Source organism: Sinohyriopsis cumingii, chromosome 8 (assembly GCF_028554795.1).
Source record: "Sinohyriopsis cumingii isolate HCF-2022 chromosome 8, ASM2855479v2, whole genome shotgun sequence".
NCBI lineage: Eukaryota > Metazoa > Mollusca > Bivalvia > Unionida > Unionidae > Sinohyriopsis > Sinohyriopsis cumingii.
In genome coordinates this window covers 74,140,904-74,168,514 of record NC_142968.1, presented here as the reverse complement: position 1 = coordinate 74,168,514, position 27,611 = coordinate 74,140,904, and the positions used below count along the sequence as shown (strand labels likewise).

Below are 27,611 nucleotides of genomic sequence, written 5' to 3'. Positions count from 1 at the left end.
AAAACCAGCCGAATCATAACAGTGACTTACTAAGTTTGTACTAATATTAAGAGATTAGTGTCAGGACTGGCTATAAATTGCGGCCAGTATATTTGTAGAAGGATGAATCCTGGTAAATACGGGGAAGAACCACCTGCTCACCGGAAGCTACCGATTAGTTTTGTCATGTGCTACGTTGGCCAAGCCCGAAACTCGAACCCGGCTGGACATAGGTGAGATGTCAGTGATCTATAACTACGAACGCTCTAAATGATTCGACCATCCGGGGCCTTTGAACGAGCTATGAACGTTTCAGTGGACTCCATACGCAATGGGGTATGAAAAAATACACTTTTAGCAATCTAAGATGAAATAACACCCCATATTTTGTCCCTGCGAACAATATTATCCTTAACATACTGCAACAGCACCACCACCCCCCAAAAAAATGGTTTTCTGGAGTTCAGCAACATTTTGTAACATATGATAAACTATACATGGAGGTCAGTATATTTACTGACCCACTGGAATCTACTGGCATGGTTTCTTGTATACTCATTTAATGCATCAGAAAACTCCGCCAGATTGGACACCTGCTTCAACAAGATCGCACCGGAGTTCTTTAAAATTTAATTAGTAAAATACATAAACGAAGACGGCATTACAGAGAGTACATGCATACAACACATACATACATACATACATACATACATGCCGAGTGGTCTAAAGCGCTTTCCGTCACGAATCACTGCCATCTCACCTTTGTCTGCATGGGATCGAGTCTCGGATTCGGCTAATGTGGGTATGTGAGAAAGCTTGGCCAGTAGGGTCGGTGGTTCTTTCCGGGGTTTTCCCGGACTCCTCCACCGTTAATACTGGCCGCCATGATTAGCCTATCGCGTGCTGAAAAATGGCGTTAAACCCTACAACATACATACATACATACATACATACATACATACATACATTCGTGAATTAAACGTTGCCCTGGCCAATGACCTTTTTAACTTTCATGACATCAACATGAAAACTGCTAAAAGAAGCTTCATTCGAAATAATCATGCATATTGTAAGTGAGTACAACATAATAATTACATTTATCTCAACACATCCAGTAAATGGACAATAAATAGATCAGTCAACATTATTTGGGGGATAATGACCGACGTAGTACATACCTGTACTAATACTTTCTCAATCAGTTCAAGAAATTACCTTGTTGAAAAATATGCGCAGCTAAATAAAGAGAATTAGCGTGTTAATAAGTTGTAATAAACACATTTTACCTGCTATACGAAAATATCTACTTTGTTTTCACCCCAACCTGTCCAGTACTACCACATACATGTACACGAATTGTTTAAAACGAGGGCCATAATTACACCGTCGACATTATATTGACGACGATGTTCACAAAAGCTACGTTTCAGTATAACATATGAATTTATATTTATATTTATTCGATTTGTACAAATAGAGAAATACATTTAAAAGAAAACTGTAACTCCTGAATTTTGTGTATTAAGATTTTACAATCTTGAATGTACATAAGAACGACACACTAACGGCTATATATGTATGTTCTGTTATATATATATATATATTACATAATACAGTCGCACATACATCATGAATCTGTAACATTAACTGTTGAATATGAACGTGCCAGCACGTGGATAAGATTAATAGCTTTGTAAATATGTTGACATCTTTTTAAGTTTAGTGGCACGTAGAGAGCACTTTTAAGTGTATCCACCAATGAAAACTGAGATTGTCCTATTTATAGTGTTTAGCAGACAGGTTGTGGGACACACTGAATCGCCGACTTTTCTTGAAGGGATTAAGCGCGTATGTTAAACACAGGTTGTGTAATCTGCTTTGAAATTGATATGTGGTGAAAAGAAGGACAATGGAGGGCAAGGTAAATGGCTGCGTAGTCATTACTACACACCATCGCCTTTATTTTTTTTTTTCTCTCTCTCTCTCTCTCTCTCTCTCTCTCTCTCTCTCTCTCTCTCTCTCTTCAAAGCTGAATATCGAATGTAATTGTTTTTTGAAAGGTAGAGGTTATTAAATAAATACAGTAAAATTCATTTTTCAAGAATTATTATATATCAAAATACAGAGAAAGGAGATCCTTTTGTGCAAAGCTTTCTTTATCATGAAACTTATTAGCTATGCATCCCCCATCCACCAACCCTACATGATGAGCTCCAGTGTGCTAAATCCCGCTCTGTGTCACTTTCATCCAAGGCGACAGACCACCGCACACACGCACGAATCGTCATGATCACGATTCACACCTGTAAGATATGTGCTTAGAACGAGGAAGGAACACGCTTAATTTTGCCGTTGCATAAGTGTACAAGTATATTTGTAATCAGAAATGACATCAGTATGACCGGAAAGCTTCGACCCATTCTGCTTTTTCGTTTAAATCACCTTCACTGTGGTTACCGTAGATACATGTTAGATTCAATGTAGCACTTCATAGTGTTGCAGATGCTTGTTTGAACAGCGTTAACATATTTTAATGCCTACAACAGAAGGATTTATGCACACAAATTGACTTACAGAAATAAATTTGATCAACGATCCGTAAGCACAAAATCTAACTGCGTCCAATATATGATGTTGTAGCACGCAAATGTTCGCATTACATACTAGGTACTGTAGTAGAAAAGGGTTTTAATAGGTACACAGCAAATACAAGGCATGTCAACATTTGTTGTATGAATGAAAGAAGGCTCAGTTATAACTTAATAACAAAAATATCAACAATAATTAAACGCGTTCTATGTCATTTATTGTAATATGAAAGTAGCATTGCGACGAAGGCACAAATATATAGTTGTGCTTTATATTAATGTCTACGATATAATAAATATTCTATTAAGGGCAAGGTGTGCAGAGGAATAATCTGATTTATATTGTACAATAAATACAGACTAACACATTCTATAAGGATTATGTTTTCATTATAAGAAAACCTATAAGAGATTCAAACTGATCGTTTTAAAGCATTTTTTTCAAGAAGTTTGTGTTCGGCAAGATTGTAAAATTAGGTTATCAAGTATTAAAACGGTGTTCATAGAGAACGACGAAGAACAAGTGTTTTCAACATTTACATGTACTATCTGTTACAAAGAAATGTTCGAAACAAAGGTCTACAGTTTGACCATTTGACAGTAAATATAGAGATTAATGCATTTATTATAACGGGGGGGGGGGAGGGTCTAAAGCGCTTACCGTTACGGATCACTGCCATCTCACCCCTGTCTGCGTGGGTTCGAGCTTCGGGCTCGGCCAGTGTGGGCATGTGAGAAAGCTTGCCGATAGTTTCTCGTAGGTGGGTGTTTTCCAGGGTTTTTCCGCCACCATTAATACTGGCCGCCATGTACAGCCTATCTTGTGCTGAAAATGGCTTTAAACCCTATAAAAACAACAACAAATTTATTATAACAGCCAGTACAAGACTACAAATATCTATTTCCGTATTAAATTCATTTTTAATGTTCAGTTGTATGTTTGTCCGCATCAGTTTAATTACTTAACGCAAGAGTCCTAATATATCTCATATAATCCTCGACCAACTTTACCACCATCTTGGTTCCGACTAGCAGTTTGATTTTAAAGGGGATTGTCCAGATTCATTATACGATAAAGTTCACCAGATATTCTTTACTCGACATTGTTGATTGTGATACAGCTTACAATCATATAAGAAAAATGCAAGCATGGAAGAGTTTTATTTAGTTGTATTCTGGTTGTTGTTCTGGGGTTTAACGCCATTTTTCAGCACACGATAGGCTATACATGGCGGCCAGTATTAACGGTGGAGGAAGAACCCGGGGAAACCCTGGAAAGAACCACCGACCCACGAGAAGCTACTGGCAAGCTTTCTCACATACCCACACTGGCTGAATCCGAGACTTGAACCGACGCAGACAGAGGTGAGATGGCAGTGATCCGTAACGGAGAGCGCTTTAGACCACTCGGCCACTCGGGGCCCCTAGTTGTATTCTGGAAAGATGGATCAAGGTAAGGATCAAGGTAATTAAAGGTGATGCATGTTTTGTTTGTAGGTCATCATGCGCCAACAATGTGTACAGAAAAACAACTGAACAAGCTTGCTTTAAGTAGTGGGGGAAAAACAGAAAAATATAAACCGTATCGCTTAAATGAAAGCATTAGATTTGAAAGCATTTACAATATACCAAGAAATGAAAGATATATTAACGCTCAACAGACACGGAGTGAATGAACATCCTGTGAACAAAGAATACTTGAGAAAACTGAGAGACGAAAATATAAATTTGCACTATAACATATACATTAGCACATGAGACAAACATGCCGTTATGGCGTAAATATGGCAGGATATTTGGCATGACAAGAAATAAAATTTGAAAAATAACCATTATGACAAAACTTAAATTCAAATACTACTTTGAGAATGTTGGCTGTTAACTTCGCTAAACCGGAATTTGACAGTGAATGTGGCCTTGCTATTAATTATTTTAAACGTTAGGCATTCTCAATGAAAGACAGTATAACTGTATCAAAGGCCCCTCGCAATCACTGACATAATAAGACAAGATATGCTATATTTTGTATAAAACATGAGCTCGCAAAAATATGGATATTTTATCTTATATATGTTCCCTAGATATACCCAATATGATAATTATTTTGCGAAGATCTCTATTTAGTACTTTTGCAATACATTCTATTTAAATTCTAAGGGATACAGCTTTTGAAAAGTTTCTACGTTTCTTTGCATATATTTTAGGTTTATCACCGTTGATACCACAATATATAATACCGTCCTTTTTAAGTAGATAAGAATTCCTCTGAGTTATATGAATAAGTAAGTTCTCTACCATGAAATTGCCCTCTATCTTTCTGAAAGAATTTGAAAGAAAATAAGAAAATCCATAATATCCAAGACACTTCTCACTGGCATATTCTTCGGCGCTTCTTAAAGTTAGAACTAACGTTATGGAGTTGCTTTGAGTCTTTATGCTTATTGTGTAGTTTATCAGTATCCTGATGGGAGTGATTTAAGATCAACTGGCTCTATTTTATCTTTCCTAATTTCTTCCCGATTGTTGCTATAAGCATCATTTGCTTGCATTTTATAACAAAAATTAAATGTTCAAATTTATAGAAATATTTCATTACTCATTTCTGTCTATTTGGATCGTAATCGTTCTCTCACACCTATCTTTTGTTCCTACAATATTCGTAAAAACTGGTTAGTTCTGTTCCTTTAGGTATATAACTGGTCGGCTTTATTGGTTTGTCCCAAATCCTAATCGCATTTGGATCCTCAACAGGAAAATGTTTTGCACGCTGACTACGTAATGTACTTATCTGAACATAAACGTCAACCATACAAACAGATTCAACTAACTCCGAAACACGTTGATTTAATATTTTCCAGCAGGAAATCCCCATACCAGATGTTACGATGTACCCTGTCCGGCAGTGCTGAATTTTCCCCCAAATATATCACGTTACACCATGCTCTTTCATCATTTTCAACATTAGAATGTAGTTTTTACATGGGTTTAATAGTTTGCATGCAAAAGATGAGTTTCAGTATTTTAATTATTTATCTCGTTAAATATTTTAGCAATGTAAAGATTAACTAGATTAAAATTAATTGCACGACGATGATAGTATGTTGTATGTGATCGATGTTTAAAATTTAAGTATATTTTTTGTATTTCTGTAAGTTTGTCTCTCGTGTACATACAGCACATTTTACTTCCCTGTTCTCGTGTTATTTCTACGTGATTTCCTTAATCTGTTCATTTTATTCCCTATATTGCCATATTTATCTTGTAAACGTACCTGTGTATGATATAGATAACACCTGGACGTAAAACATGCTTTCTGAATTCTCTCCCTACCAGTCTTCAAGTTTGCAAACGACTGTAAGGATTCGATCTATGCACTTGATTTTAAATATTCCGTTTGCAAGAAGAAGAAAATTGTCCCTTCCAAATTTTTTAAATATTTTCATTAAATTATATTGTTCGTCTAATTTTGAAATTGAAAAATGGAATTCGAAACTGATAAATGCTACCTGCCTTCAAATTTCGAAATAATTTGAGCGCTGTATTTGTGAATATCAATTGCATCAACTAATTAAAACTTTAATAAGATGACTAGCTGTCCAATACATTGCTAAACCGGCTTCTAAGTTCACTGGAACTGTATGTGTCAGGAACGTATTGTTTTAACTAGATTACAAAGTGTCAGTTTAATTTATGGTGCATAACGTTCCAGTCATCTATCAGATATTATTTATATGAGGTGCATAAAAGCTAAAATTCATGTGCTTTTATTACCAGTAAAAGATCGTCCTACCATACGAATTTTGTTACTTATTCTTCTCGATCAATTACAGTAACATATCTTAGTCAAGAACAGGCCCATGCACGGATGGAGTATTTAAACGGAAGTCATTCTTTACAGGAGTAACAAGTTAAAACAATGAATCAGATCTCAAATACAGGTAAAACAATTGTCTATCTCTGTCTTCATGTCCTTCTCTCTCTCTCTCTCTCTCTCTCTCTCTCTCTCTCGGTCGATCGATGGATCGATTGATACCATCAGACTGAAAAAGACTTGCTGAACAATAGACGCAGAAAATCCATAAATGTGACCGTGGATCATATATCAATGAGGAATTTGTTTCAAGTTATAAGAACAGTCAATTTTAACTACTTGTCCATTTTGGTAATACCAGTATAACTATGAATATTTTAGCTGTATCAGAGTTTTCCATAATTTATTCGTCAGAAGACTGCTTTAGTGCGCGTCTAAGTGTGTGTGTGTGTGTGTGTGTGTGTGTGTGTTTGCCATCACGAAATAAATATGGAAATACATTCTCGTTACCTGTACAGTTATTTCGAAAGCACCAGATATTCTCTGGTGTGAACGTATTGGTTTCGTATGATCTATTTTCTATCATCCCTATTTCTTTCCAGTATGTTTGCCACTTTGACACACATTGAAGAAAACAGTTTCTGAAACAAATCCCCTAGAAGTTACGATTATATGAGTGCAGCCATTTCTTTATTGCGACCTCCTTTTTTAAATAGCCTTTCGGTGAAGTTCTATAGCTTTTCGCGACCCTTGCAAAATACAGACACCAATTATATCGGATTGCATATTCGTCTTATATCTTTTAAAAAAAATAATCAAACCTGTCCTAACGGCCATCTGCATTCATATGGTCACAACGGCCATCCTAATGCCCCATAATCAGCGGCCGGCTATCATGTGCTTTTTAACCAAGCAGTGTTTTCAACTGCCATCCGTGGTTGCCGGTGCAAATCAGTAGCAAGCGTTCCAAGTATGCAAATTAATTGTTTCTGATGAGCAAGGCATTGTATATATAAAGGTATGTTACATGAATGGATGTTTAAACTTTTCATGATTCATTGTAGTTCGTTATCCAGTGAATGCAAAGGATTCAACATGTCGGCTTCGAAAATAATGCTGTTTTTAATCTCACAAAAGTTATACTGCACTAGCGATATCCCTTAAGGTATAGCCACCCTAGCCTTCTCTGGCCCTTTCCACCCCTTTTATGACAGCTGGATATTTATCCTGAGGTGTAGGGTCAGAGTCATTTGCCTGTCGAAAACTTGGAATTCACCGCAACGGTGATGTGGAGGTGTAGGGTAGCCGCTTACTTAAACGATGTTGCATAGAGTCAGATATACACGAAATCGATAGAAAATATATTTAATGTCTACGAAACGGTGAGTATTTGAATCATTATCTCTTTAATACGCATTGCTAGTCACAATAATACACAAATCATGCAACCTTGATGGCCCTGTAGTCACTCAATATCAACAATAAGCTCTCTTTCCAATGTTGTTAAACATAAATTCGAAAATATTAAATGAAAGGCATATATTGTTTGCTAAAAACAAAAGGACACAAAATCCTCAGCATATTTCTTCCAAGAACAACAACCCGAAAATTTAGCAACTTGGAGGAAGATTCAACATGAATACAGCACGTATCTACAAGGGTTTTGTTGTATCACTTTTTTTTTTGATGGGGGGATCACCCTGGTTGATTTATTCAGACCATTTAGGGAGCCCCCCCCCCCCCGCCCCACTATTATAGTTACTCAATGGCATTAAGGTTACTGGTTGAGCTATAGTATTTTGTTTTTGTTTGTCTTTGGTTTTTCCTTTGTATAAATTGCTGATTATATTTTCGCAATTAGTTTGTCAGTGTGGATTTTTTAATTCTAAACATTCAGCATGTTCTAATAAATACGTTTCCATCATTTTCTCTTCCTCTTCTCTTTTTTGTCTCCTTTATGGTCTCCTTCTAACTTTGCCCCTTTCTATTTATTTTTCTTGTTCTTCTATTGCTGTCGAATATATCTGTGATGATTCTGTTGTTTTTGTTCTTGTTGTTGTTCTTATTGATGTTTTAACACCCGTCTTTGTTTTTGTTGATGTTTTTAACGTCTATCTTTGTTCGTGTTGATGGTTTTAACACCTGTCTTTGTTCTTATTTTGGTTTTCACACTTGTCTTTGTTTTTATTGATGTTTTTAACACCTGACTTTGTTCTTTGTTTCCATTCTTTGTTGCTAATTTTGGTTCTCCTTTTGTTTTTGTTGTTCTTGTTTCTGTATTTCCTGTTTCTGTTTTTCTTGTTGTTGTTGTTTGATCTGCTTTTGTTCTATTAGTTGTTATTTTCTTTTTTTTTTACTGTTTAGGGTTTTGTTTATCTTCTTCCTGTTGCTTTTCTTTCCAGTTTTTTGTTTTTGATGTTGTTGTTGTTGTATAGTCTCAATCGCTTTTGTTCTTTAATCTCTTCTCTGGTTTTTGCTTGGGTTTCTTGGGGCATTTGTGTGGAGTGGGCCTTGTTTCTCCACAACTGTTACATTTTTGATGATAAATACAACCCTTATACCATGATTCAGTCAAAAATCCGTGTAGATAGAATGTTCTTTTCACTTCTAAAAGTTTGCTCTTTTCTATTTCCAATATTCTTATTCCATTGTATATTGTGGTTAATGTAATAGTTTCTAATCTTGACGTTATCACCTTTATGCTGCATATTTTCTCGAACTTTTCTACCGTTGCTTGTAATGGTATCTCAATTGGGATGTCAGATAGATGGAGCTCTCTAGTCTTTTATTTTTGTATTGTCCTTAAGATGGGTGTGGGTTCCTTTACTGTGACTTTCTCGCCTGCGATAATTATTTCGCCAAGCGGTAATATCGTTCGGGCTCCTCTGCATCTCAATATGTAGCCTTTGTATTCGTTTTTGTTGAGGGAATACATTTATTATATGTATTGTGGAATTAGGACCTTTAGTGCTATAATCACTGCTGTTGTTCCTCGTATCGTTTTTCGTGATGTTTTTGAGACATACAGTTCTTATGTACCTTCTCTGTATAACATTGAAGTAACGATCCTTCGTTTGTCTTTATCCTCTTTGTCTCGAAAACTTTCTCTTTAACTTCCTTACGAGCAGCCGTCATTCCCCCCCCCCCCCCCCGTGTTGTATCTCCTGTAGCTCGTCAGTAGAATTCACTTTCAGTTTTTCCATGAGGTTACTTTGTTTTTATTATGTAGGTTTTTCTTCTTCAAGTCTTCAGTTCATGGTCGCAGAACAATGTTATAGTCCTGTGGACTTTCGGGCAGCCTGTTTTGTTCGTACCATGGCAAGGGTTTGCGTAAAATATTAAGACTTTCCTTCTCGTTCTTGTTTTACGTGCCTACCGCGTTGACGTTTTCTTTGCCTGATGAATCTGGCTTTGCAATGGTGAATTCCAACGTTTCGATAGAAAATTTACTCTGCATTGAAAATCCAACATAAATATCCGAATATCAAAAATGGGTTGAGTAAGGTCAGAGGAATATCAAAGTAACGTTTTACGTGCTACTAAACAATAGCCGCAGGAAGTTTCTTTTCATTCACTAATCATCAAAGGTGGCAACAAAAAAGCCGACTGTTTTTTTTTTGTTTTTTTACCTCGCTGAGTTCGAGCAACAACATAATCCATCAATTGTTTAAAGCGTCAGCACATGTTTTCATGCTTAACAACACGTTAGTTGTGTTTCACATTGACAGCAAATTGTCAATTTATAAATTTTATTTAGGAACCGTTTCTACTGATAATGTGATAAACGTGTGTGTGTGTGTGTGTGTGAGAGAGAGAGAGAGCATTGCTTTCAGCTGTATAGTAAGAAAGAAAGAGCGATGAGTGCATGTACACAGTTATAGAACATTGCTAAATAGCTAAATTATATACGTATGCATACTAATGCATGAAACAACAACAACAATAAGAATAATAATGCTAATAAATATAATGCTAATGCTATTCGGCTTATCGTACATACATTTGTCCTGAACCAAGTTTGGGAGCTGTGCCTACCTTCAGATGTCACTTGTCAATAAATGTCATTGTGCCTTTTCTCATTAATGGCTGCCATATAAGGTTTGAATGTATGTAAAATGTATCTTTAAAATGCAACTAATTCTCAATTGTTAATCATTCTTTGCAGGAACTTAATAAAGAAAGATTGTTAGCGAAGACAATATTTGCGATATATATCAGGGCTATTTTCATATGTAGGGGATGGAGGCACACATTATCAGCTCCCTCGAATCGTTTTAAATATAGTCTGTCAGTGTTGTCTCGACCAGTTTTTCGTTTACTTTTTGTAAATCATCCTTATGATTAATAGTGATTCCTTGTTTTTAATCATTTACAGTTCAACCCATAAATTGCCCGGATGTTGCAGAACCGCAGGAAATACTTACCTCAGACAATCTCGACCATCTTGCTGCTGACAATTACAATGTGACTCCCGGTACGACTGTTAACGTCAGATGTCTTTCCAACTCATCCCACAAGCTGATTGGCGAAACATCTCTCACTTGCCTAGACAGTGGTCAGTGGAATCATCCTTTACCTAAGTGTGTGCCAAAATCGTGGAATGACAATATCCAATTTATTACTCCTATGACTAGTAAGTTTTGGAAGGTTTTAAGAACAATTATCCAGACATAGATGAAAATTAACTAATGTTTGTGTGTGTGTATGTGTGACCTTTTAGTCATCTTACATAATTGGGAAAGGTCTCAGACTTTAATCGATGAGCCAGATCTTTTTAGGTTAATACTTATAATGGCACTCAGGAATCAAATATGTAATTGGGTGTCTTTAACGGTATGATTACGAGAGGCTTTTCTACAACTAAGTATACAAACGAGCAGAACGTTCCTGAAATGCAATAGTTTGTACACTTTCTCAGTTTAGAAAAATTGCATTGAATTTAATGCATACAACCTGTAACTGCGTTAAGTGTAAAAACCGTGTCATCCAGATAGAAAATTATGGCAATTTACTTTTATAAATTCTAATTCCAATTTTAAGACCTCGATTGGAGAATGAATGCGATCCAGCTAGGAATATTCTTGAAAAGGTGGGGAAAACCATTACATATAAAATTTAAAGGTTATTGACCTAGATTCGAAATTTTGAGAAAATTGCCTAAAAGGTTCGACACATGCTTGTTCGACATGTTACTCATATGCAGTCTTTGAAAACAAGGTGATATAAAACATGTTTTTCAAAAAGGCAAAGCCAGAATTGTACATTGCCCGTTTGCCAAAAAAAAAAACATTTATGTCGCGAAGGTGGGGAAGGGTAGCTGGGTGAGGTTGTGGCATGCGATGGGAGTAATCCACCATGCTTTGGTGTTATATTATGTTGCCTTGTTATAGTCTTTTGACAAAAATATGTTTTAATTAATGTTGGTCATGACCAAAAACCGTATTGTTTTGTCACTTGAATGACCATGCGTATCGATTCTCTCTGTCTCTCAGTATCTATGTCTCTCAGTATCTATGTCTCTCTCTCTCTCTCTCTCTCTCTCTCTCTCTCTCTCTCTCCATCATCTGGTGCGAGAATGAGATGCTTAAATACGTACTTTATAGTTACCGTAAATGTTATTATTTTGCGAGTCATGGAAACTAAACTGTCAATACTAATTGAAAATCAGAATTTCCTTGCATTAAGTTAGCATGTAAACCCGACGAATAAGTTTATCAAATAACAAAATGTACTTTAGTTTGTTTCAACTAACCGATTTAAACGTTCACATATATTCAACAACCGATTTAAATATTTACCTTTATTTAACAAACCGATTTGAATGTTCAGTTTTATAGATAAAAGGGTATTCGATTGCACTAGATGCTGTCTATTACTTTGTGCGACTGCATAACATGATGTAGCATGTATATTATATCATAAATAACACAGGGATATTAAAACACATTTAAATAATCTCATTTTTATATGAACGAATGCGTAGGACTACGGTCATTGGGCTTACAATCTAGTGTCTGCACAATAAACAAGATATTACTTTCATCACATACGGTCTTAGCAATAGCGTTACTTTCATACTCTATCTCTCTTCAATAAATACATCTAACAAATATATTATCTTATCTATTCATGTATGTGTTGTTTTTTTATTTTCAGACAGGACCATGAACACGCAGAAACTTGATTTTGGGAGTATCCCGCTTATAGTTGGTATTTCCCTTCTTTGTTTTTCGTGTGTTTGTATTGCAGTATTATTGATTTATCTAATACATGCCAGGCGAAAGAGAGCAACAGAGATGAAGAAGACAAGAATTCGGTCTCAATTCGTGCCTTATAATAGCCAGTAAGTATATATATATATATCCTTCTGCATTTATAACGTGTGTATTAGCTGCAAACGTGATATTCTCCACTCTCCATTGGAGCTCCTGTAAGTAAATCAAATACTTAAAGACACTAAAATTACATTTCATTCATTTTCTTCTCTTTTTATTTCTTGGGTTTGCTTACACATTGTCGTGAACTGAATACCCTTGTTTTCAAAATAGGTACTGTAGCTCTGTTTGTGATAGTCTAAATCATTCGGTTTACTCCTTTATCATTGTTGATCCTTCTCTAGAGTCTCAATGTTGTAATCTTTGAGTTTCTCATAATTACTCTTGACAAGTCCTGGAATCAAATTTTAACAGGTTATTTGCGTAGACGTTTAGTCTTAACATTGAAATGATTTTGCCCCGTCATCTAAGGCAGATAATCAATCAATAAAAGATTAACAAGGAAAAACGCACATCTTGAATTGTATCCAAAGTTATACATGTATAACAATCATCATAAATGCATCCATTCTGGTTTGGGCCGATCTATTCTGGGTTGGGCCGATCAATTCTGGGGTGACGTTAGACCTTTTGAGACAGGTGCTGTAACTCAAACACAGGAATCAAAATTAAATAAAGGTTTCTCTTTGTAAATATTTTGAATATAAAGAATTTATAATTAATTTACCTAATAAATAATCGTGTAAATGAATAACGGTCTTAAACGGTTCCCGAGTTCGATCCTTTTATGTGGCATTTTGAAAGACTTTCAATGCTTCGGAGCATTTTTCTCAATCATCGACATATTTACTTACGTAATTATATGTGCTATCCCTTTAGCCATATATGTTCTCGAAAATTCAAAGCAAACATGCTGATGTGCCGTTGTTCGTCTTTGTACTTATCCATTTTATTTAGCTGAATATATATTTCCAGGCTTTGTTCTTGTTTATGGTTACTTTAGGGTTATAACAGTGTCAGTCAATACAACCAAAGGTAGGTGGCAGATTTTGAAATGAATTGTACAGTTACATTTATTTCAAATTGATCTTAAAGTACACTATTTCTTTTGTTTCCTGTTAGTTCTGTTGTCTCCAAAAACTTACGGCATACCGCAAACTCTCTATTACTAAAACCAGTTTCGTTTCTAATTATAAGGGTCTATATCCTTTTACCTCTTCTGGCTTTTTGACCTTGCAAGGCGGGTCAAGGTTTGAACAAGGTCATGGCTCAAATTATATTCCTAAACTTATTCGTTAGGGTGGTTTGACAGCTGTTATATAGCACATTAAACAATACACACCCTTTTAGATATCAAATACTGTTAAGAAGTAATGCGGAAATTTGTTCTCACAATATCTTATGAACTTTTTTCACCAATTCTATGTTATGAGATCTAGAAAATAAAAGACGTAATGCGTTTATAATTAATATTACATGGATTTGGGGATATATTGGTTTGTTTAACATAACTTATATTAATCATCCAAGGCATGTGAATTATTAACTCTCTCAAATTTGTTTTAATATTTAGCATACCATCAACGGCAGAGACCCTAACAGCCAACAGTGACCAGCAAAATAAATTTCATGCTTTTGACACTGAGACGACATATCACGTACCTTCGATATCTTACAGCGTACCTTCGATGCCATATCACGAGACCTTTTATTCCGGCAGAATGACGGGGAGTCTGTGATTCGCTTTCGGGCATGATCATTAGTCAAGATATTAAAATGATTTCAATATTCCTAATTCTCAGCTAGGAGATGCATGAAAAAATGGAAAAGGTTGTATTGTTATAATAGCTGGAAATGTTCATAACAAATCGATCCATCAGCAGTCTCTGGCGGAGGGTAGATTGTCCGGAATGGTTCTGATTCAGTTATTTTTTTAATGCCCATTTTGGTTTGTTCCTGAAAATACTCTTAAATCATTTTATATATACGTTGACTATCAAAATCATAATAGAAACATATTTATTTTATCATGGACGATAAGAACAATGTCACCAATGTCATATCATAGTTTGGATCACTTCTAGACTGGATCGTACGAGGGAGGAAACAACGTTAAAGCAAACATCGTTCGATATCAATTTGGCTACCATGGCAACTGGTGTATCGCTAGGTCGGAAAACAACGTGCCTGCAATTAGAATTGTAGAATGTTTCATGGAATATGTATGTAGCAGTTGCTGGAACATTGATATCTTTCAATTATCTTTCAGATATTTAATCCATGTCAGTTTTGTTTCATAATTGTTTTCATTGTGTAAATATTACATGAGATGTGTTGCGAAATCACGTATACTAACGTGGAGTTAAAGTAGGAGTTCTATCATACAGGGACACGATTAAAAGTTCTGCAGTGTTATTAATGCTGACGTACGATCTCATTTAATTTGCTTGCATTACGTATGTAGAAATGTCTTTATGCGTAATTCAATTTGAAGTAATAGAATGCAGGTTCATTATATTGCCTGATTTAATAGTGAAAATTATATTAAATAAGAAAACACACAACTCTTATCTTGACTTCCGTAAATGAGCTGTTATGTCCATAGAACATCAGTTAATGAAATTCGACTATCGATAATTTTCAAATAACACCACCCCACTCACTCTCTCTCTCTCTCTCTCTCTCTCTCTCTCTCTCACACACACACACACACACACACACACACATATATAATCAAATATTTTATAAGTATATCCTTTAGAGAATCGTTCTGGTATACATTGCTGGTGTAGTATACATTCATGCCAACTCACATTTCTGCATACATTTCTGTTGATGACACATCTTGCGACTTTGTTACGTCAGCCACACTTAAATGTCTGAATGTCACGAATGATTTGAGGTCGGGGAATGTCATGTTAACAAAAGCCTTTTATAAGCAATTGGTATAAAATTTTAGCACAGTGTACACTGATCGTGAAAGAACAACGAATGTACACGGTTTTCTTTGTCTAAACTTTTAACTCAGCATTAGGAAAGCCTTTCAACCCTCGAACTCAATCGCTTTCATCACGTTCCGGAATGTTTGCCGACAGCATGCTATACCTTAAGTCATGTATACAACGGTACCTGTGAAACAGACATGTTTTTTTAATGTGTTCGTCTTTATAACTAAAATTTGGAAAAAATATAATCTAACTTTACGTTTAAATTTGAGTTGAAATAGACCCGATTATTAAAATGGAAGTTCGGTGGCACGTTTTAAATTAATTACCAAGAACTCGATAAGTAGTTCTTTCAGATTCTATTTACAATTAATTTGTTTTCTTTCTATTTATATTTTAATATTCATCTGAAGCAACTATAGGGAACGATACAGCAACAAATGATCAATTAGATTCGGGTCGCGCTTTTGACATTGAGGCGTCATATCTCGTGCCTTTAACGTCATACCACGTGCCTTCTTTCTCCGATTGTATGATTGAGAGTCAGGATATTATACTCATTTCAATTTTACTATAACTCCGAATATTCCCGTATCATATTAGTGACGATATTAATTAAAAAACAGATCGGATGTGATATCTTGGCAATATAATGAAATCATCATCAGCAATAAATGTTTGCTCAAGATAGAAACGTTATAGCTTACAAAGCATGCTTTCAAGGTGCCTTAAATTATCGTTACCTAATTCAGGAGGACTCATGTCTTATATATATATATATATATATATATATATATATATATATATATATATATATATATATATATATATATATATATATATATATAGGTAAACCGCTTTCTGCCGACATCTTCTATTTGACAATTATATAATAGTATTAATATTCTGTATGCGGCACATTAATTTTGCAAATAAGTATGTTTTTTTTTATAACAACGTATATTTTTTTTTATAACAATTATACAAAAGAACCAGTAGTCGATATTTATTTCAGTCGTTTCGCATAATATGCATGAGCTAAGACAGTTGAGCCACATCCCAACCCCATCACGAAATAATCTACTGAAAGTTTTAAACATTGCCAATTAACGAAAGTACTGATGGTAGCAGGTTTTGAAAGTAATTCTACCTATAGTGGATTTCCAGATATACATAGCTGTTGAAATTTAGTAATATGTCTCAATTAGAATTTATATGCCTTCAAATATGTTTACTGCAATAGAAATAAAAGAATGTTTATGAAGATTTTATGTACACGTCTTTTTATAAACATTTAATGTAAAACAATTTGCCTTCTTGAGGCATTTTCGTCAATTTAAAAAAGGAATATATTCTAAGTTCAGATACTCCAAATATCTTTGTATTGGAAATGAAAACACGACTGCAATAAATAAGAAAAACTTATATAAGAAAAAAACTTAATTTAACATTTGACCATGTGATTTTATTACTTTTGCGACCGGTGTTTAATTTTCCTCAATGTTGAACCAAACCTTCTCCCATAAGTAGGTCACTTTTTCCTATCGGTGTTTCATCTATATTTAGCATTGTCCGAGTTAAAGTTTGTTCAATATTTTGTCTAAATTAACGAAATTCTTGTTAAAACCAACGTCTATCCGGTAAAACCACCAATTTGCACTAGTATCAATCCTTGTCAACCCGTGGTTTATTCGCCAATGAATAATTATTAAAATTAATGTGCAGACTGTCACTCAGAATGAGCTTTTTCTTACAATGACACGGTAATTGTGACTAATAAAGATGTTAACGAGTACAACGAAAAACATCATTACGCGAAATCAGCTTCAATTTAAATTTGTATATATGTGTAACAGAGAGTTGTTATATGTATATGTGAGTGCATGAACAGTTGTTTTAACTCTAAATTAAATCCAAATTTATTACGTCAGCGTTTTGAGACAGTTTTCTGACATTATATGGCAATATTGAGAGAACTATTTAATAATGTTTAGTCAAGAAATGAATATGTGCACAGTTCATACAGATTAAGTCTGGGTTTTATACTTGTATGTTTATATGTGTAAGTCCTCTCCTATAGTGGTTGAGAGCCCAACATATGTGATATGTGCAGTTGAAAGTTATGAGGCAGTCACCTCCACGGCTGCCATTGTTTTGTATTTGAAATCAATTTGGATGGGATGTTTCCTATTCGGGGATATGTTTACTGTCTCCGGGCTACTTAATGTTGGCATATATGTTTGGGATTTGATAACGGAAGGAGTACTCAGGTTAATTACTAAAGTGCTTTGTATGGAAGAGTGCATTTGAAGAGTTTTGCCCATCTATTCTGGTTGCAAAGATTTCCCTTGGCCTAAAATGAACTGAAAGGTCATCGTGTGGTGTGTGTGAGATCACGTCCAAAGGGCGTTGAACGAGAACACACGAAGTGGTGCTAAATGTAAAATGCACCATTATTTTATGGAAGGTGAGGGGATTGTCAGATTTGGTTTTTGGTAGGGCTTTGTTACCATTTTCATTGCTTTAAGCATTTTCATTAGAATGTTATGCGGAATTTGGGCTACAAGTGGAATTGCTCATGGCGTTGTTGAGTTTGTTGATCTAATCGAGCAAGTTGTTTATTTTCCTAATGTTGTGTCTAATGGAGTCGATCTTAACTTGCAACCTAGTCACTCGTGACATATTTTGACAAAAGGCGCAAAAAATTGAACAATGGAAAGTAGTTCAGGGGGTTATCATTCTCTTATATATTAATAGGTATAGGTGGCTTATTGTTGTTAGTGGACAAAGGTGAGAGTAAATGAAAGAAAGTGAATGTTTTCCAAAGGGCACAAATATATACCCGAAGGTTTAGTGCCAGTTGAATAAACTGTACCTTTTAGATTTCCGTCCCTTAAATAATTGGAGAGGTGTTAGCGTATTTCTGATTGCTTCTGGGCGGGCTTCTGGGTCTCGTCTACAGGTTTAACAACTCTATGGCGGGCTGCAGGCTGGTCAGTTGGGCGGGCTGCAACTTCAGATGTTGGCTTGATTCGGCGGTTATATGCTGCTATGATGATCAAACATGTCCAGCAAAATCATTTGTGATTTGTGGATCCGTACACTTCTTAAGAGTGATAAAACCCAATATGCGACTGCTCTGCTCGGTGTCCAGCGACTGAAGTCAACGTATGAATTGAATGAGGCAGTTGCTGGTTGCTTGGTTATTTGAATTAAAGTGGCATTCGCACATACGTGCATGGACCACTTTTTAATGCCTACACCGCAGGCTGATAATCATTCCTGGGGGAAGGAATTCGAGCCACATCCCCAAGGCTTAACATACGCTCATATTAAAATAGGAATTTTTCAGTTCCTCTACATAGTCAGGTGTCTAACACAGCAGTATGTGATGCCAGTTGCGAATGGTCGCAACTCTGACGTCACATCGGGACACCTAGGTGTAGACGGGTGGACATGGTGGTTCCACTTCTCCGTCGTTGTACAGGAAGTCCGGGAGAAGCAAGGTAGGAGAGGTACCCGTCAGCAGGCGCAAAAGCACAGAGCACCGAAATGCCAATCCGTGCTTAACCAAATCTGGTCCAGCTATTTTAATGAACAATATGAGTACCAATAACGTGTAAGCCACCTGTGCAATTACTCGAATCAACTGAGTCAAAAAAATTTAAATAGTATTCATTAATAAAGTTGGAATTTAGTGTACAGAGTGTACATACAATTAACTAATAAATACCAATTAGCGATGTCAAAATGATTCATACATAGTTTGTATCACTCATAATACAAAACGGAGAATACAAATGTTATTTGGTGGTAACCAAACGGATCAAATTAAAATATTAAAACAGAGATATTTTCAAAAGCAATTTTCCAGCCGGAATGGAAACCGCATAATTCGCTTTGGAAAGTTTGGCAGGTAGCTCGACCTTTTCGATATCGAGATAAAACCGGGGGTCATCAGAAGTAAGGCAGCACCTGGGTCACAGCGTTGCTATGGTCAGTCCACCATGAGTCAGCTGGTACCACTCCTTAAGTTTCACCTAAAACCTCGTCAGAGGGTTCACCCGACGACTTAACTGCTACCTGCTGGTAATTTGCTTGTATAATGGAGAGTAAAGTTTCCTTTTAACTACAGCAGTACCCGCATCTACTATTCAATATGAGGAGACTCGTTGACAGGCAGGAATCACCGGACTTCTTTTTTTCTTCTTCCACAATTATGTGGAACTCCGTTTCCGCACATTCAGCTTGTTATCACATGCAACTCCGTCAAGGTAACAATCAGGGCTCCGATGTTACTTCCATGATGTCGCAAAAGTAAACTACTATGCAAGTGGCTTCTCCCAGTGAAGCAGTTCGGCAGCAATCTGTGCTATTCACGGCTACAACATAGCCATTGTAGGGCTGTTAGCTCATTCTTCTCCATCACAAATGCCAATTCCTGACTACACGTGGTCGCTAGAGTTTACTGCTCTTAGACGTTCACTAGTCGAAGTCTCCAACCTGAATCTACGAATGAGGGAGTTGCTCGACTGACTAGGCAAATTAATGTGGTTTTCGTACATCAGTACATATACCACTGGCTTATGCCTACGCGGCAGGCTATTTAATTATTCCTGGGGGACGGAGTTAGGGCCACATCCCCAGGCATTTATGTGTTCCAAGAGCAATATTTAATTTAAGCATGAGGCCGTGTGACTAATTAAAGTTCCTAACGACCTGCAAGTAGGGCAACAGGCACAAACGTACAGAGCCCTGAAACACCAGCCTGTACTTAACTAAATTTAGTCCAATTATTTTAATGGACGATAAAAATACAAAAAATGTGTAAGCCACCTGTGCGATTTGGTCACATTAAACGAGTCTTAAAATGTACCTCTATCCTGACTAATTATAATACATTGTAAGTTCTCTAGAAATTTCTAATTGATAATATGTCAAAGCGACATAGAAAAATTTGTGTCACTATTAAGGTAGAAGGTTTCAATTTTGAGGTGTTGGATGAAAGATCAAGTCAGTGTAATGGTGTTATAAAGTTGGGATACCATGCCAAAATGGCTCAATTAAATAAGAGGCGATTTTGAAGCCCTGCGAAGGGATTTAGGTCGGTAGCCTGAAGGTGTTTCGGCGGTTGTCTTTGTCCCATATCTCTGCCTTCCTGTGTCTTTTTACTTGTATGTTTCCTAGGGTAGTGCCTGGAAACTGAACCTTTGCGCTAAATCCTAGGCATACTCTATGAGGCTGTTGAGAGGAAGTTCCTGGCACAGGTTGTGCCATAGTGCCGAGAGAGGATATTCTGAACAAAAAGCAGTTGTTACGAGCTAGTTTTTCTTTTAGTCCCTAATGAACTTCAGATCATATACTGCACTAAGCTTATACAGTTTTTAGCTTTTTATGACTGGTTAAGGTTTCCACAATTCCTAGCGTTTCGAAGTATTCCACAAGTGTTTGGTTATAATCAGCTACATTCTCGTCTCCCACGTCTTCCTCTTCTAATTCGGACGTCTGCTCTTCTTCCGAGTCCAGATGTATTTATATTTCAGTTTCTGTACAAGCTTCCGATGTAGTATTGTATGTCGACGTTTCTGCGTCCTTATGTATATTCTGCCGAGTAATTATCTGGTTAGGCGTTGTTGTACTAAGGATTAGGGGAGCCTTCATCCGGTATGAGTGTCCATGTATATTGCCACAATGCCACAATCCCTAGCCGATGTATATGAGTCGATAGCTGCCTTGTCTTAAGCAGGTTTCTTCTTTTGTTAAGATTCTTATTGCTACTCGTTTTGGCGATATCGTAGTCTCCTGATTCCTCGACGTTTATGTCTTCACCCTTAGTGTTAGTGTACCAGGTTAATATAAGCGTTGTTCTCTTGAATCCAGATCGTATTCTCCAGTTAGTAGCCTGTTCCTTCCTAAGTGCCTTAATGGCTCTTAGGGATGGTGCCGGTATGACTGCAATGGCTGGCAGCCATCTTGGTCCCGTGGTGCAGTACTGCTTTCCCTTATATGTATTAATTTTGGGGTTCTCTTATCATGTTAGACTTTGCCTCCTTGTGCAGCGGGGCCTGATGGTCTTGGTTATTTTATACCACCTTATGTATTATAGTTATTATGGGGTCTTATCCAGGTGTTCTAATGTTCTGTTTGTTTTGCCTTAAAGAGAGGACGAGCCTAGTGCCATAGCGTTGGCTATGCTACAAATAATCTGCGGTCACCTTGCGGTATGAAAAGATGTTAGTGTCCTTAATTTCATGTTGTAGGAGTTTGGTGCTATAGGAAAATAATTAATAATAAAGAAGGTGTTTTTTTTTATTTAACTACAGTTAAATAAATGTTTACTATTTTACTAATTTTTTGTATTGCTTCTTTGTTTCTTTTTAAAACAAAAGCTAAAAAAAGAGTACACGTTATTGAATTTTGTTTCTTCTATATGTGTGAGTTTAGGGTTGTTTGATTTATTTTCCTGGATTGATGTGATCGAGTTGATGACGATACGGGGGTCACTAATGATAACTGTTTGTTTAATGTTTGTTAGTTGGAGACATATTAGAGCTTTCATAATGGCCCATAATTCGGCTGTGTAAATGGAGCAGGTATCGGTTAATTGTGCTCCGAATTTTGTGATGGCTTCAGGGATTACTATTGCCGCTGCAGTTTAGTTCACTGCCTTTCTCGGTCGGTCGGTCGTTTGGATTACAGTCGTGTTCTCCCTTGCGGTTTTTAATTTTCCATTTTGGAATGATTGTTTTTTTTTTTTTTCGAAGAGGAAGGAATGATGCTACTTTTCCCAACGTATTAATGCTCTTAAGAAGTACTATTTGATTGGTCCAATTTCGAGACATTTATGTCTCACGGGACTAGTGGTGAGTGGGAATGGTCCACACGCACTCGCCTAGATGTTACATGTCTGGAGGTGGCAAAGGAGGATCGGGCTTAGTGGAAGGGATGCGCCCTATATCCGGTATCGATTTTTGTGCCCCAGTTTCCGAATAGTAAATGGCGTCGTTTGCTGTATTTATTGTTTGGAATATCATTTGTGTTGTTTACAGAAAATGTATAGATATAGATGGCAAGATGAATCTCCTAGGCTATTTTAGGGAAGAAATTATTTAATCGAATACTATTTGGTGTTTCTATTCCAAAATTTAATACTTCCGCCTTGTGCAGGGTAGCTGATAACTGGATTTTAGTCACTTATAGACCAATATTTTAAGGACATATTTCCTAATTATGCAATTTGGTGCCACCTTGTGTGGCTTGTCCCGTTGTTTCTATGTCTGGTCGTGGCAAGGGAGGCGAGGGTGGAAATGCGGCTCCAAAGTCACAGGTCGGTGCTTCTAGACTTCAGGGTATCTGGTCTAAATTGTCGTCCTACACAATTTTGAAAACCTCTGTGCTGTTTTGAGTTTAGAATTAGCCTAGGAGAGTTATCTTAGGTAACAGTTTTTAATAAAGTTTGCCACCTTGTGTGGCTGGTTCGGATGGTCTTGTACACTTGAGACCACCTTATTTAAAAGATTCTGTTTTTAGGGTCTTACTTGTCTAAGTTTACGTTGTTTGTTTGCAGCATTGTGCTGCTGGGCTTGATGGTCTTTGGTGTTTATCCCACCTTATAGATGATAATTTGGAGTCCTTCTTTCTTAGAGTTGTTTAAAGTTTGCTACTTTGTGTAGCGGGTCCTGATCGTCATGGGTGATTGACCACCTTATATGCTCTGATTTTGATGGCCTAGAATTTCTCTTGTATACATGTGACTGACGCCTTCGGCTAGAGAGTTATCAGAGGTATTAGTATTGTTATGTGCATGCTAGAAATTGGAAAATATTGGTTAGGTTAAAATGATGAATAATAAAGAAGAAAACAATTATAAGATTTCCCCCACCCCAATCCTTCCTAGTTCTGTTTCCTCGTTGCCTTATGTGTGTATTATCTGTTTGGTTTTGTTTGGTGTTATTTACATTTTCAGGCTAAGTTTATTTAATTAAGAGAGATATATTTGCCGAATCACTCGGGTCGCTAAGACGGGTCAAAGACATCTAATCTTATTTCCCCCTATATTTGAGTTTCTTAGCCTGAATACTAATTATGTGATGTTTATTACCAGGCTATGTCTATTTGGATAAGACAGATGTCTTTGCCGATCAATCGGGTCGCTAAGACGAGTCAAAGACATCTCATCTTGTTAGTTCCCTATGTTTAGGTTTATTAACCTGTACTTGTGCGTCATGGTATTGTCTGGCTGAAATTATTTGGATAAGTTTGATTTCTTTGCCGAAGAACTCGGGTCACTTAAGACAGGTCAAAGGTATCTGATCTTATAGGTCCTAACGTTTGGTTTATTAGCCAGTCTCCTAGTTGATAACAATTTAATTAGGTAACTTTGGTTTTATATTTCGTTTTGTAACCCAGATTCATGTATAAAGTTTATTATATTTATACAGGTGAGATTGAGGTTAGGGTTGTTATTCATAAAAAAAATCCTGGGTATATTTCAGGGTCTCCAATCTTATTTGCTCCATTTTTAGTTAAGTTCTTTCTTTTTTAGTTTGTGGCAAGTGTTGAATATATGTGATAGGTCTTCTCGAACCTGGCAGTGGTAGCAAATTGGGTTGTGGGGCTGTGGTCCTATGTATTGCCCAAAGCTGCTGACCAATTTTTTTTTTCCGGTGTAGATCCTAGTTGTTTTTTGATCATTGTTGTCGACTTTATGTGGGTTTTTTTCCCATTGATATATTTTAAAATACGGTATAGTTTCCTGCCTTTGGTGGTTTGGTTCCAGTATTCCGACCATTTGCTATCAATACAATTTTTGGTTATGCTAAGGATTTCGCTGACACTATAATTAATGGCTATGTGGGTTGGTTCATTTAGTTTTTGGTTCGCTATTTGGTCAGCTACCTCATTTCCTTGAATGTCAATGTGGGATGGTATCCACATCAATTCGATTTGTTGTTTGTTGTTATATAAAAATATGTTAGCCTAAGGAAATTTGCTCTTCATTTAGTATTGATTTTTAGTGTAGATGTTATGACGCTAAGCGAATCACATATAATCACTGCTTTAGGGATGTTGTTGTCCTTAATCCATCTGAGGGCTTCTAGGATGGCCCAGAATTCTGCTGTGTAAATAGAGCAGTGGTTAGGTAACCTTTTGCCCATTTTGATATTCAGCTCAGGTATTACCACTGCTACTGCTGTTCTGGGGGGTGGGGGTGGGGGTGGGGCTCTGATATTTTGGACCCGTCAGTGTATCTTTCGCGTTAAGGTGTATTTGCCACATCATTGAGGAAGGTCAGATTGAATTCGGCTGCACATGCCTCAACCAACCCGCCTCTTTTGTCTGTCATACAACTCCCCCACAGCTCGTTGTGAGCATTAAAGTCTCTGCAGACGAAGATTTGATCTACTAATTGGTGTTTAGTTATTTGCCTATGAGTGGTCAGATTGGATACATTTGTGTTTTCCCCCGGGTCGTATGTATTAAAGATTTGAATATTACCATTTCCTGTTTGGACTGTTAAGGACTGAACTTCAAATGCCTCATTGCTACCTGGTGTTGGTGCAATATCAACTGGTATTATATTTGGTAGGTTGTCTAGGATAAAAATGGCGAGTCCTCCTTCCTGTCCGGTATTGCGATTTTTAAAGTAACCTGGGGAGTATCCTGGTAGTGTTGGTAAATGTCTAGTTTTATTAGATATCTTGCTTTCTTGTATGCAATTGATATCGGGCAATGGAACTTGATCCTGTAATTTTATTTTTATTTCGTTAATGTTATTTGTTATTTCTCTTGAGTTATATTACCATATTATTAGATTACGTTTGGTTGTGCTATTCATTCTAGTATGTGGGCATTTAAGTTGTTTCTTAAGTGGAGAAGAAAACAAAAGGTGGGGTTAGGTCATTTTAATTAACATTTGTTGGATTTTTCCAATATTTGTTCTAGGTTATATTTTATTGAAAGCAATTTATGGTATCTGTTAGTATATATTTGACTATTTGTTCAATTGGGGGTTCTATTTTGGTTTTATTGTTTAACTTTATGTTGGTCTTATCTGGTAGGGTGGTGGGCGTTTGGGTGCCTTTTCTGTTTTGGGGTTGTTACCACTTTAGTCTTGGTTATATCTGTGTTTGGCATTATTCTTAGTTTGGGTTTTGTATTTGTTTTATTTGGTTTTCTGCTTATTCATAAGCTTATTTCACCTGTTGTTATTAATGCTTTCGCTGCATGGTATGGTACCTTTTTCATGTTCATTATTTGGATGATATTTCCTTCCCGAATGACACAGGGGCATTTGGGGGATTGTGGTATGTGTTCATCTCTATAGTTTGTTGCATTTAAGATTGGTTCTTCGGCATTGTTCAATTTGGTTCTCCCCGCATTATTTGCATATTTTGTTGAATTTTCGTTGGGACGTATTTGCAGAACCTGGGTTTGTTGATGTATGATTTCATCCACTGGCATATTCCTTATGGTTATAATATTGTTATGCTAGGCAGTGGGTTTATTTAAGTCTAAGACCGCTGTATTGGTCTCCTGCCATTTGTAATTTTTAAGTTTGTATGCCCTTTCGAGGGGTGTCCATTTTCTTTAAATTGTTTTGTTAAGGTGTCATTGTTTACCAATTTGATGGGGCCCTTTAATTTTAGGACTGGTTTCAACTTGTTTGTGTTTATTGGTGGGGGTGGGGGTTTCACTTTTTGTTTTGTTCTATGTGTCTGGTGTTTAGGCCTTTATGTTAGGTTTAGGGTGTTGGGCTTTGTGATTGCTTTTGTGGTGTCTTTCCACTTTAATTTTGAGATTATTTAATTGTTCTAATTCTAGAAATTGTTCCGCTTGATTTAGGGTGCTGCAGTGCACGATTATGTATCTGGTGTTGGGCCGGTGTATGGTAAATTGCCCATGATGCACCCTTTGTAATGCCCTGTTATGCTGTTATTGCTAAGGTTAAGCAGCTGTGTGGAGTTACTGTTTATATAGACTGTATGCTCACTAGTGTGGAATCTATGTTTAGTTTGCTTAATATTATTATGTGTGGTTGGATTTTGTGGGTTATTTGGTTTTATTGGTTGGATGGTCATTTGTTTGGCTGGTGTTGTGGCTGCTTTAGTTCGTGTTGTATGGTTGTTGTTTTTATTTGATATAAATTCCCTATTTTTTATATCTCTTTTGCCACCATATCCTCGTATTTGTTACTTAAGACTTGAATTTCATTCGGTGTTCTAGATGGTCCTGGGGTTCGGCTACAATGATAATTAGCTGTTATAGACTGGACAGGTTTTAGGGGGTTGGGGTTTTGCTTGGTAGGTGGCGCTACTTGCATTGTTGCTGTTGTTTATGCATTTTTTATTATTTGCTATTTGTTCACTACGTTTGGTGCATTTTGTGCTTTTGGTTGATTTATTTGCTGGTTTCTGTCATTTATTACTTTTTTGGTGCTTCTCTTTACCACTGGTTAGATCATGGTTGATAGGGGTGGGGGTGATTTCCCTGTTTGGGGTGTTGTTTCTCTTAGTTTGAATTGTTTCCTGTGTGTTTTATAGAATGTCCCCTAAAGTTGGTATTCTAGAGGGTCCTGGGGTTTGGCTGTTATGATACCTATTTTGGTCGGATTGTACAGGATATGTTGGGGTGGGGTTTGAGTGTTAGTTGTTTTTAATGTTTTGTGTTGTTTTCCTTTGTTTATTCTTTAACGCTTTTAAGTCACTTGGGTTGTAGTTGTTGTTTCTGGTTTTGGCATTTAAGTTGGTTAAATGATTATCGAAATTCGTTTTGTAATTGGGGATTGAGCAATTTCAAAGTAACTGGGTGTGGGTGGTTGATCCTGAATTACTTGTTTGTCTGTGTTAGGAATTGGTAACTCAAGATCACAGTTGGGCAAGGTATCATCTAGTTCTTCGGTTCCTCGTGTTTGAGTAAAGATTGGGAAGGTTATGGTTGAGTAGGGACTAAGGTTGTTAGCTTGCTCTTGAATAAGATCGTGTCTTACGGGTGTTGTGCATGAAAAGGTTAA

At 36.5% G+C, this 27,611-nt stretch overlaps 1 protein-coding gene across 1 annotated transcript; it reads left to right on the top strand.

The window, feature by feature from the left end:
* Nucleotides 1-1,765: 1,765 nt before the first annotated feature.
* LOC149793817 (uncharacterized) lies at nt 1,766-15,209 on the top strand. The gene is made up of 5 exons (XM_089967822.1): nt 1,766-1,900; nt 6,398-6,505; nt 10,754-11,011; nt 12,535-12,721; nt 14,227-15,209. The coding sequence occupies exons 2-5, from the start codon at nt 6,484-6,486 to the stop codon at nt 14,390-14,392; spliced, it is 633 nt and encodes a 210-aa protein (XP_089823948.1). The 5' UTR covers nt 1,766-1,900; nt 6,398-6,483; the 3' UTR covers nt 14,393-15,209.
* Nucleotides 15,210-27,611: the final 12,402 nt, after the last annotated feature.

Bases quoted from the DNA above. Each gene is read 5' to 3' on its own strand.
- LOC149793817 (XM_089967822.1), top strand. From the start codon at position 6,484: ATGAATCAGATCTCAAATACAG. The intron at 6,506-10,753 runs GTAAAACAATTG...AATCATTTACAG, and splicing joins GAATCAGATCTCAAATACAG to TTCAACCCATAAATTGCCCG. The intron at 12,722-14,226 runs GTAAGTATATAT...TTTAATATTTAG, and splicing joins TTCGTGCCTTATAATAGCCA to CATACCATCAACGGCAGAGA.